General features: G+C 46.6%; 1 protein-coding gene and 1 long non-coding RNA gene across 3 annotated transcripts in view; one reads left to right on the plus strand and one right to left on the minus strand.

The window, feature by feature from the left end:
- The window catches only part of NOTCH4 (notch receptor 4), a 31,412-nt gene that overhangs the window by 5,021 nt on the left and 14,369 nt on the right, over positions 1-12,022 (minus strand). For both annotated transcript variants that reach the window (XM_072637593.1, XM_072637594.1), the window contains 18 exons: positions 11,757-11,870; positions 11,513-11,635; positions 11,061-11,211; positions 9,444-9,589; positions 9,034-9,186; positions 8,656-8,773; positions 8,375-8,462; positions 7,802-7,955; positions 6,616-6,800; positions 5,678-5,927; positions 5,259-5,371; positions 3,772-4,304; positions 2,760-3,143; positions 2,495-2,670; positions 1,912-2,137; positions 1,580-1,661; positions 1,337-1,475; positions 725-1,014 (listed from right to left, as the gene is read on the minus strand). In XM_072637593.1, coding sequence (XP_072493694.1) covers positions 725-1,014; positions 1,337-1,475; positions 1,580-1,661; positions 1,912-2,137; positions 2,495-2,670; positions 2,760-3,143; positions 3,772-4,304; positions 5,259-5,371; positions 5,678-5,927; positions 6,616-6,800; positions 7,802-7,955; positions 8,375-8,462; positions 8,656-8,773; positions 9,034-9,186; positions 9,444-9,589; positions 11,061-11,211; positions 11,513-11,635; positions 11,757-11,870 — 3,425 coding nt within the window. The remainder of the gene's footprint in view (positions 1-724; positions 1,015-1,336; positions 1,476-1,579; positions 1,662-1,911; positions 2,138-2,494; positions 2,671-2,759; positions 3,144-3,771; positions 4,305-5,258; positions 5,372-5,677; positions 5,928-6,615; positions 6,801-7,801; positions 7,956-8,374; positions 8,463-8,655; positions 8,774-9,033; positions 9,187-9,443; positions 9,590-11,060; positions 11,212-11,512; positions 11,636-11,756; positions 11,871-12,022) is intronic.
- The window catches only part of LOC140522327 (uncharacterized), a 60,552-nt gene that overhangs the window by 3,776 nt on the left and 44,754 nt on the right, over positions 1-12,022 (plus strand). The window contains exons 2-4 of the long non-coding RNA XR_011973286.1: positions 716-9,950; positions 10,710-10,928; positions 11,539-11,656. This is a non-coding gene — a long non-coding RNA (uncharacterized lncRNA). The remainder of the gene's footprint in view (positions 1-715; positions 9,951-10,709; positions 10,929-11,538; positions 11,657-12,022) is intronic.

Raw genomic sequence — 12,022 nt, forward strand, 5'->3', positions numbered from 1 at the left:
GGAGGATGACCCAATGAACTTAATCCACTGGGTCTAAGTGGGGTCTCAGAGTGGGGTGGAGTGGGATGGGGAATAATTTCCTTTTTTTTTTTTTCTGGGAGGAAAGAGGAAATTCTCCTGGAGGAAGGGGAATGTCATGGGGATGGGGGTCCCACACAAATATAAGGCATCAAGGCTGATACTAGCCTAAGGAACTTTAAAGGTTAGGTTAGAAAATTTTAAATGCTACATATTTGAGATTTTCCTTCATGTGCACTTACATTTACCTTATCCTTATATATTATTTGTATTTATTTAATTTCCTTTGCAATTAAATCCTAGAGAATTTACTCTTGTGATCTGGAGTATGTGTAAGATTATTAAAGGGGAGAGGGAAATGGCTGTTAAAACTGATTACTTGGAGGTGGTGGTGACATCAGAGGAAGTTGAGCTTCCTCATATTGCAGATCACTAAATTCAGGTAGTGAAGGGAACTCAGTATTCAAAAAACTCCTGAAGGTTCTGTGCTTGAGCTACCGTTCATATATATCAGGGAAGGTTTAAAATATAGTGTAAGTCCCCTGGTCCATTTCCAAATAGAGGAGCCCTGGGAACCTGGCATTAAGGTCAGTGAGGCATAAAGGATGAATCAAAGCATTGGAGCCCCCATTCTATTCCCCTTTTACCTGTCCTCTCTGGCTTATTATCCCTTTCCCCCAATCTCTGCTCCCTTTAGGGGCCTGACCTGACAGACTTCTCGGGCATCAGCAGCCACAGCTGTGTGGAGGGGGGTACGCCCCATTCTGTCTGGCTCATTGGGGTTGGCACCAGCTTCAAGGAGGCGTCGGGCAGCAGGTAGACGGGAGAATCGGGCTGCTAGGTGCAAAGGGGTCTCCCCTGACCCCACAGTATGGGTTTGGGGGTTTGCCCCACCACCCAGGAGTGGTTCCCATGGCTCTGTTCCCTGTGGCCCCTCTTGTATTTTAGGCTCTGATCCCCCACAGCACACAGCTGACATCAATGGGGTTACCCCATCTGCAGAGGAGGGATTGAAGGGAAAAACAACAGAACAAAGTGACAGATTTGGTGGTTTGAAAAGAAACTGAGGAGTTAGAAAGGAAAAATGCTACTAACTAGCTATATGACCTAGGACAAAGCACTTAAATTCTATGGGCCTCAATTTCCTTATTTGCGAATGAGAGTAGGGTGGGGCTTGGACAAGATGATCTCTAAGGTTTTTTCCAGTCCCAATATTCTATAATTCAATGATTCTAAACATTAATGGAGGGTGGAGAGAAGGGTGGTTGGTTTTCCTTTTTTTTTTTTTTTTTTTAAACATCGAATATTATTTACATACCTGGTCCACAGGCATCTACATCAGGGGCTTCATTCTCAGGCTCCTGGGGAGGGGTAAGCATGGCCACCTGGAGACACTCTTGTCCTCTTCCACTCAGAGGCCAGAGTTGGCGTTTGGGTGGTGGGACCCCTTCCTCAGCCTGAGTTAAAGTAGGCCAATAATTGGGATGAACTTCTCTATCCCTCAATTCCACTCTTGATCCCAGGCTGCTTCTTGGCCCCATCTCCATCTCATACTCCTTACCTGGTATATCTCTTCTCCTTCTTCAGGACCTGAACAAATCACAACCCCATCCTCATCAGCCTCAGTCTCTGGTTTCAGTGGCCTGGGAGAGGGGAAGGAACAGGGAATGAGGACATGTGATTAGAGTTAACGTGAAACTCTGAAGAATCTCAGAATTTCATTTTTATCATAGATGACTTCTGTCATCCAATCTTGCATGCTAATTTGATTCCTTCTGCCTTTAGGACTCATTGTTTCTGTGAAATCATCATTCCCTCTTTCCCTTGTTTCTCTTTCTGTAATACACTTTCCTTATTCCTCCAGAGCCATTTGGGGGTCTCTCCTGCTCTTACTTGAGTCCAATGCTATCTTCACCCAGAGGGGGCCGACGTCCACGGGGGGCAGGTCTTGCTCGAGATCGAGGTCTACTGGAGAAACCAGGGGGCAGCCAGAGAGCCCCATGCTCCCGGCGCCTTCTCCGGATAAGTTGGAGGACCAGGAGCCCACTCAGAACCAGGAGAATCACCCCAGCCACTGGGGAAAAGAACACAGGCCAGGGGAGGTGGGGTGCTAGGGGTGCTGGGGTAGAGAGATGAAGACAAAATCAGAGATCCAGAAAGTGATAGACAAAATAATTTTGTCTGCTTTAGCAAAGATGCATCTGATGCAGAGAGTATAGAGACAGACAGATAAAGCACATAGGTATAGAAGGAGGGGCAGGGGATCAGTGTGGCCTCATTACAGGCTACCCTGAGAGTCCAGTCATCCTGTTCCCTCTCTTATAGACAACAGTAAGTGATGGACAACAGATAGTCCTGGAAAAGGCTGTGGATGACTATGGGATAACACTCAGGTGGTTGAGTACCTGTACCTGGTCAGAGATAGGGGGAGGGAAAATTCAAGGGAAAATTAAGAGTTGAGGGTGATAGCATCTACCTGTGCCTTCTTGGGGATGGGCAACTAGCAGGGGCCCAGGCAATAGGGTCTCCAGGGCCCCAACAGCAGCCATTGCAGCTAGGAAGCGGAGCAGGAAGCCTGGGTCCCATGGGCATCGGGAGGTGGGAGGGGCAGAGCCACAGCGGGATGAATCCACACCCAGCACCACCACAAATCTGTATGGGTAGAATCATGAAAGCCTAGTTATGTGGGTACTGGTTCGCTGTCCCTGGCCTTAGTCCTACTTTGCCTTAATTTTCCTTACCCAGCAGGGAGGGTGTCAGTGTCTTTGTTGGAGAGGTGGGTGGGTGGTGCTGTTCTTTCTTGTTGGGGGTTGTTTCTATTTCTGCGGAGCTCTTCCTCAGCTTGAGGTCCAGGGTAGGGGTATACCATCTCTCTGCCTTCTTGGTCCTTCCTCACCCATAGCCCCACCCTCAGCACCAAGGAGAGAACCCGGGCAAGGGTGGGCAGCTGCTGGTCTAGGTTAGTAGGGCTCAATACCACCAGCAGGGCCAGAGAAGGACCTGTTTCAGGGTTGGAGGCTGTTGTCCTACAGTCCCCTCCATCCCAGCCGCACTCTGCAGTGTCACAACCTTTCTCGCAGTGTCCGTTGTGGAAGTGATCCTGGCAGTACTGGTCATAGGCTGGACTGAGAGGTGGGGAGAAGAGGATTCAGGATCTCTCCTCCCACCAAACTGTGCTCTCCTATTGGATCTTTTCAGGTACCACATTCTGTGCCCCTAACTAAAGATGTCAGTAGCTCTACACACTATTCTCCTCAAAGACTTTGACTGTGAAATGGGAAAACCCCATCAATAATGGTATCTAATGACTCCTGGTCATTTCTTGGAGATCTAGAACTAGGGTTCCTCATGTCTTCCTCATTTTCTGGTCCCCAAACATCACTTATCTGCCTAAACTCTTGAGGTAGGAACTACAAGTTCCTTTCTCTCAGTGACTCTATTTGATGGAAATAGGGTGGGGTGGAATATACTATGTTCCCCTGGGACCTAGTCTGTCAGGATGCTCACAGTACCCAAGAAGAGCTCATAGGTCTCTGTTTTCTGGGTTTTATCAGAGGCTTCTGATGTCCTATCTCACCCTACTCCTAGGATTCCTTTAGCTCAGGGTTCCTTTCTCCCTTGCCCTGACTCCCAGTTGATGTTATAAGGGGAGGAATTACAGTAGCATAAGAGGCCTAATGAGACCTGAGACCTTGGTCCTGGCTTAGCTGTTATGTCACTCTTCTCTCCCCAAATGTCCCTTGGGAGCCTTACATGCAGGTTTGGGGGGTCTCACAGTCGTAGCCATCAAACAGACACTCCTCATTGTTGCATTGTGGGTGACACTGCCCATCTCTGAAGAGGAGCCAGCATCGAACATGGAGAGGGCAGCCCTTCCAGGGATCTGGGATCCCCAGGGAGCAGTCTCCCCCATCCCAGGCACCATCAGGACTACTGCAGTCAGGATCACAGGCTCCATCTCCACCTCGACCTTTACATCCCTGTGCCTCAGATGTTTGGCATCGAGGCCCTAGGAACCCAGGGGGGCAGGAACAATGGAAACTAGAGCCACCAGGGCCCTTCACTCCATGGGACTCTATGCAGCTGCCATTGTGTAGGCAAGGAGAAGGAAATCCACAACCCTGAGGGACTGGAGGAAGCAGGCAGTCAGGGCCCCCATAACCTCTGAGGCAGGCACAGTGAGGGACAGAGCCTGGCTGGGAAGAGGTCAGACAGAGGCCCCCATGATGGCAGTGGTAGGGGCCACAGGAAGGGGCACCATGGAGGCAGGTGGGACCCTCAAAACCCTGGATGGAAAGAGAGGAAAAAATTAAGACTAAGAACTCTGGACAGCTCACTCTCACTATAACCTTTTTCTGCCTCCAAGTCAACACCTATGATCAATTCATATTTCCATGGTACTCTTAAAACACTTGACAATAATCTTGTGAGGTGGTAGGTAGGGAAAGTTTTATGCCCACTTTGCAGTTGAGGAAACTGAGGCTCAGGAGGTGAAGTGACTTGTTGCAGTCACATAGTGTTTGTACCAGCATTTAAGCTCATTGGGATTTGTCTAGTGGTTTTTCCAATGCATTATGCTGCAAGAATGTTAGAGTTAGAAGGGACCTAAAGGTCACCTAGTCCAGTTTCTTTATTTCATAGGTAGAGAAGCTGGGACCCAGATAGATGATGTGGACATGAAGACACCTGCTAGGGAATGTAGCAGATAGGACACTGAGCTCAGAGTCAGAGAGATCCAACTCAGGCACCAGCTGTGTGTTCTCTGAGCTTCTGTTTCCTCCGTACAGTGGAGGTAATAATACATAGCACAAAGTAGTTGTGCGGATCAAATGAGATAATATAGGAAAATGTTTTGTAAACCTTAAGGTGATACATAAATGTTCATTATTATTGGTTGCAGAGCTGCGACTAAAACCCAGGGCTCCTGCCTTTCAATCACAGAACCTCACTGATTAGTAACATATGTTCTTCTGATCATCACCATCCACTTGCTCATGATTTCCTGACCTCTCTATACATTAGGTATATATGTTCCATATATGTTACTGACTGATTCCAGTGCTCCCCCATAACTCTTTCCCTGAGGACCTGACCATTGCTTCCCACTGCCTACACCTGACCTTTCCTCTCCTGCCTCTTTCCTGTGTTCTCCTATAACTATATCCTGACCTCCTTGGATGTTTGCTGATTGTAGTGAAGGTGACCAAGGTGAGCTGTGTGTAGAGTGGGAGATGACTCACCTCAGGGCAGTGGCAGGTAAAGCCAAGGTGACTTCCAACTACCACTTCGCAGGTTCCACCATGGGAGCAGGGCTGACTCTTGCAGGCGTCCAACTTTTCCTCACACCTCTGACCTGGAGATGTGAGGATGACACCTACTGTGAGGAATTAGTGCTTCTCACACTTCTCCCTTTACTCTTTTCTCATGTTTACTTTGGGGTATAAGAGGTATGGGCAAAGGAATTCATGGTGGTGGTGATAGAGTGGAGTCTCCTGTCCTGAATGGGGTGGGGAGAGATATATGACATGGAACCTGGGGGGAGGTGGAAAAGTGACTCTGCCAGCCCAGTTAGTGGGATTGAATGGGGTGGAAGGGGATGTTGCTTTGTTCTCTCTAATCTCCTTGTCCTTGATTTCCACCCTTAGTCTCCATTCATCACCTGTGTATCCTGGGAGACACTGGCAGAAGAAAGCATTGGCCAGAGGATGGCAGGCCACAGTGCCTGCAGGGTAGCAAGGCTGGTCCAGGCATTCATCCACATCACCCTCACAGCGCAGTCCTACAAAGCCAGGGGGGCAGGAACAGTGGAAGCCACCAGGGACTGAGGAACAGGTGCCATGATTATGGCAAGGTTGGGACTGACAAGCATCCACTTCTGAGCAGTTCTGTCCGTGATAGCCAGGGGCACACTGTGGGGTCAGGAGGGTAGCTCAGGCTGAGGCAGGGAATGTGAGTCTGTGATTAGCCCAGCACAAATCACTACAACCAAATATAATTTAACGCATTTTGACATAATTCAATGCAATTTCACAGAAAATTCAGTATGGATAGTACAGTTCATGATTAAAACCAGTTTAATAAATAGGAGTATGGAAAAGGCACCAAATTGGGAGTCAAGTCAAGGAGACTTGAATTATATAGTATTGGCTGTACTGATAACTTGCAGTGTGACCTTGAGCACGTCCCTTTTATCTTTCTTGGCCTGTTTCCAGATCTGTAGAATGAAAGAAGTGGACTAGATGGTCTTTGAGATTCTTCCTAGCTCTAAGACAAAATCATTTTTACCCATATATCCCCACAGCTTAATCGTTCTTCTTTTCACTTAACATAACTTACCACCATCAATTTGTTTCAGCTCAGGATCCATTCATGTTATTATAACCACAATATATACAAACACACAACTATTTTATACAACTGAACTTTAGGCAACACACTTTCTTGTCCCCCTCTTCAGCACTTTTTAGCAACTCCTTCCCAACTCTCCTTAACTTAGGGTCTCTTCCCAAATCAAATATCTCTTCAGTGTCCCTGATGTGACTGTATTCCCACTCCTCCAAGCTCCCTGAATCTTCCTTGCACCTTAGTCCTTCTCACCTGGCAGAAGTACCCATTGGGATGGGCCATACATGTAGCCCCGTGCTGGCAGGGCCCCAACTCACACACATTCACTTTGTCCTGGCATGAGCTGCCTTGGAACCCAGGTGGGCACTGACAGAAATGGGACATACCATCATCCATGCAGAGCCCTCCATTCTGACACAAGGAAGAGACCTCTATGCCTAGGAAGAGAGACATGGGGGAAAAAAGGGGGAAAGATCAGCCTAATAGAATGCTCAACTAACTAGAAAGGAAACTAACCCTTCCCTTTTGTATCAGTTACATTCCTAGTGTAAAGAGGATTTTCCTTGGCAGAAAATAGGTTAAAACCTCAGGCTGCCCGTCCTCCCTGCTACCACCCCCAACCCCTCCAAGATTATGAGAGAATGACAAATAAAGGTTGTCTGTTAAATGAAGAATTTCTCATAATTCTAAGAACATAAGATGTAGTTATATTGTGTTGGGCTGTTGATAGCTGGGTTTGACGTGGTTGACTATGGTTAAGTTATGTTGAGAGTGAGGTACATTCGTTGAGATTGAATTATAATGATAGTGGTTGCTTTGTGCTATTAGCTGGGTTGGTTTGGGTTATCTGGGTTGCACTGAGAGAGTCCTGGACTTAGAATTATAAAACCTGAATTTGAATCCTATAGTCTCTGCCACTAAATAGCTATATACCTTGGGGTCTATTTTTACAATGAGAGTGTTGAGTCAGGTAATTTTAAAGGTGTCTTCCAATTTTAATATTTTGAGTTCAGCTATGTTGAGTTGGAAATGTCATTGAGCTGTGTTGTGTTGAAGTTTGTTAGGTATGGCTGAGTTGTATCCAGCTGCTGTGAGTGTACTTGAACCATGTTGATTAGAGTTGTGTTGAGTTGTAGTATATTAACTGTGTGATAGTGGAAAGACTGTTAGGCCCACAAACGGTCATGACTCTTAACCAAGTGATCATGGACAAGTAATTTAATCATTTAGCTTCAGCTTTTTCATATGTAAAATGGGGATAATAATAGTTGCACCATCTGCCTTAAGGATCATTGTGAAGAAAGTATTTTTTAAACCTGAAAGCATTATATAAACATGACATTAATAATGATAATACTCATCAGTGTTGGTGGGTAGGTAAATACCCTAAGTTAGCCCTTTGGGTATGGGTCACCTAAGTTGATTATAGGATAGATACCTTGGTTCAGGGCAGCCACTTGGCAGAGAGAGAGAGGCAGTTCACAGAGAGACCCTGTCCAGCCCCCAGGGCAAAGACACTGAAAGGAGGAGCCAGTCTGGAAGCAGTAGGCATTGTGTTGACAGGGATTTGGAGCACAGAGGTCCAGGGGGTTCTATGAAGAGGCAGGAGAAGCATGAGTCTAGCTACCTCCAGTATACTGACTTTCACCCCCCGAAAAACACTCTCCACCTTCAATGCATTCACAATGTACAGTCTCAAAAGTCTCCCACATTTACTGGGATTCTCCTAATTCTAAAACTGTCTCCTACACCTGAAATTCCTCTTGATTCTCCTCTATCATTCCCCTGTCTAAACCTAGAGAAAGCTCTCCTCAGTCTTAAAGTAGCCTTCGGACTCTTAATCACATCTCAGTATCCCAGATTTGTGTGGATACTAATTCCCAGATTATCCTGGTTTCTGTAAATCATAATATCTTAACTTCTCTGATAGTTTCTCACTTGAAAAAACCTCCTTTTCCCCAAAATCTCCCTTTTGTCAGATTTCTACCGTAGAATCCCTGTGACCCCTCACCTGGCATCTGTCTCCGGTGTAACCATGAGGGCAGAGGCAGTGAAGTCCCTCCAAGCCTTCTTGGCAGGTCCCCCCATTCCTACAGGGTCTAGATAAGATGGAAACAGGGAAAATATGGGGGGGAAGGATGGTGATGGTTACACAGGAGATGTAAGACAAAGAGTGAAGCCATCAGGGCAACTTTTAGAAAATAGAGGGTGAGAGAACCCAGGTCCAGGGGAGTAGGGAAAGGGAGAGTTGGAACGAGTCAGAGTTTCCCTTTCCTGAACCCCACTGCTCACCTGTCTGCACAGTTCGGGGGAGCTTTCTCTTCACAATATGTCCCTTTGAATCCCATGGGACAAAGGCAGATAAAGGTACTGGTTCCATCCATACAGGTGCCCCCATTGAGACATAAGGCTGGGGGGAGGGGCATAGAGAGAAGAATTGTGAGGATTTTGGTCTCCAGTTGGTTCTCCAGATGTAACAATATTATTTACTTCACATCCAGGTCAATGTAACATAGTTTAGGACGTTAATGTAACAGAGTTTAGTCCCTCATTTCCATTCAGTATAAATCAACACTTAAATTGTACTCAGCACAAGTTGAACTCAGCCATTGCTACTGCCTCCCCCCTCCTGCCCCCCCCCCCTTGCCCCAGTTCATAATACGCACTCACCAGATATGCAGTGGTCCCTGCTAATCTGGCAATGGGACCCAGTATAGCTAGGCAGGCAGGTGCAAGAGTAACCTTCAGGGGTAGGGGTGCAGGAGCCACCATTAAGACATGGCCTGGAGTCGCACTTGGTCACCTCCTCACTGCAGGTGGGGCCTAGGATAAATGGATAAGGGTCTAACCCAGGGTACTTGTTTCTTTGCCTGCTCTTTTTGCCTGATCATTTCCTTCCTTCTCTCTAGTTCATCTCCCCCCTTTTATCTTCTTTCCACTCCTTTATTTCCCCATTCCCATGTCTTCCATCACCTTTTTGCTTTTTTTCCATCCTCCCCTTCTCTTCCCTCCCCTTCCCTTTCCTTCCTTTCCCTTCCCTTCCTTCTCTCTTTGATTTTAGGTTGTCAAAGGAGCCTCACCTGTGTATCCAGTGGGGCAGGTGCAGTTGTAGCCATGGGACCAAGGATGGCATGTACCCCCATGGGCACAAGGCTCTGAAACGCAGCCCCCCAGCTCCTCCTCACAATCTTGCCCTGTCCAACCCACATCACACACACATGTAGATCTAGGTATGAAAGGAGAAGAGTGCATATTGGGTGCATGTGGGTGGGGACTCAGCTCCTTCATTTAGATTCCACCTCACCCCATTTTCCTTTCCTTCCTGTTGACCAATTATCTCCATTGGCTTTGAGTTTTTGACCTTGTTCCTCACTGAGTTTCCCTTTCCCAAATGATCTCAACTGAATGACTATTTTTTCCATTGACTCTAGAACTAAATGATCTCTTCCACCATCAGTTCTGACTCAATAGATCTTTCCTCCACATGGCAGAGGCAGCATGGTGTAGTAGATAAATTGCTGGGCTTGGAATCAGGAAGAACAGAGTTCAAATCTTGCCTCAGACAGTTAATAGCTGTGTTACCCCAGGTAAGTCATTAACCTCTCTAAGCTTCAGTTTCCTCTTCCATAAAGTGAGGGAGTTGGACTAGATCAGGGGTGGGGAACCTGTAGCCTTGAGGCCACCCACATGTGACCCTCTAGGTCCTCAAGTACAGCCTTTGACTGAATCCAAACTGATTTGTTCTATGAAGTTTGAATTCATTCAAAGGACCACACTTGAGGACATTGAGGGCCACATGTGGCCTCACGGTGGTAAGTTCCCCACCCCTGGACTAAATGATCTCTACCATCCTTTCTGGCTCTTTGGTCCTTGGCATTGTCCACATTTGCAGGTACAAATGGTGGGAGGGAAAAGGCATGGGATGGCACAGCTTGGTTTCCATTGGGGCAGAGGCAAAGGCTTTCCTCTCTCTCTGCTTGACATTCTACTTTAGAGGAGCTTGAAGGGGGCTCACCAAATTGAGATGATGTCATCTTAATCAGGTTTAAGCTATGACATTTCCTGAATAGGAATTATAATGCTACCTTCTCAGTCAGGAACATGTTGACAGTTTTGCCCTTTATATAAAAAATTTGAGTGCAAGACAGGGAGAAATTGAGCAGAATAAACAGAGAGAATTTTTTTTAAAATAAAAAGGTATCTATTAATTGCCTATCCTAAACATTGGTCCTGAGATGTAACTATGGGGATAATAAGCTGCAGAAATGAAAGCATATGAGACATAGATGTTTGAAATCATCCTCCCATTCTGCTCACCTCTGGTCTTTCTCTCATTAAATTTCTAGCCTTGGGCCTGATAACTTGAAATGTGGGAGATCTGAAGTACTTCAGAGGAGACAAACAAGATGAATAAAGGGGAAAAAAGGGCCTATGAAGAAAATCTAAGCATATTGGGATGATAATGAAAACTGAAGGGTGACCCAATTATGACCTTCAAATATCTGGGAGATTATGCAAAGGATAGAACATCTCTGGACACAGACTAGAGATCTTACTTGTTACTGGTATTAGTGCTACCCATTCTCTCATCATTGACCATTTCCCATTGTCTCTCTATTGCTTGTGTTCTCCTGTCTCTCTCCCTTCTAGTCCCAATTAAGGGGAGCATCTAGAGGTGGAATGTGAGGAGGTATTACCCTTGGCATTGTCCATGTTTGCAGGTACAGTTGTCTTTGGCAGGGGGACAGCTGGGGTTTCCATCAGGGCAGAGGCACTGGCTTTCTGCTTGACATTCCCACTTTGGAGGGCACAAGGTGAGTGGGCACAAGGAGAACTCACAGAGTCGTCCTAAGATAGATGAAAAATAAGACAGAAGGGTTAGGCTCTCAGAGTCCTCCATGTCCTCTCTGAGAAAATCTCCAATGAAGTCCATTTACATGATAAATCCCTTAGATGACCTCCAGTCTACCTTTAAGAACTGCCCTCCCCCCTACCCAACCCCAGTCTCTCCTAGCTGAACCCTGGGCACAATAATTGATACCAACATTGACCCCACAGCACCTTTCATCCTATTCTGAAAATGTTTCCTCTATCTTTCCCCACCCCTCATTTCAAGTATTTATTATTTCTAATCCAATTCTCTGTTGACCTGTAACATTTTGGGGGCAATTGCAGGAGAAGGAGCCATGAAGATCAAGACAGGTAGATCCTGAGGAGCAGGGGTCACTAAGACATTCATCTATTTCCACCTGGCACTGAGGACCTTCAAATCCTGGATGTATGGGAAAAGAAGGTAAGTTTGAGACCTTTGAAATACACACACCCACACAATCCCTATACAACTTTAAGGTTTCCTGGTACCCAGTCCCTTCCTCCCCTGCCCCAGCTTTCACCTGAAGGACACTGGCACTGAAAGGCCCCAGGCTGGTCTTGGCACTTTCCACCATGGGCACAGGGAGAGCTGGCACACTCATCTACATCCTCCTCACAATGGGGGCCAGTGAAGCCTGGTATGTAAATATGGGAGAGAGGGGTGAGTCAAAGGTGAGGGAAGGAGAAGGACTTCATTTCTGACTGTCTGCTAGCAAAAATGTGTATCTGGGAGGGTTTCCCAGGGGATGCAGACATAAGGGGGTAACTGTTAGGGAGGAGTGCAGTT

The sequence above is a fragment of the Notamacropus eugenii genome, chromosome 2 (assembly GCF_028372415.1).
Source record: "Notamacropus eugenii isolate mMacEug1 chromosome 2, mMacEug1.pri_v2, whole genome shotgun sequence".
Lineage (NCBI taxonomy): Eukaryota > Metazoa > Chordata > Mammalia > Diprotodontia > Macropodidae > Notamacropus > Notamacropus eugenii.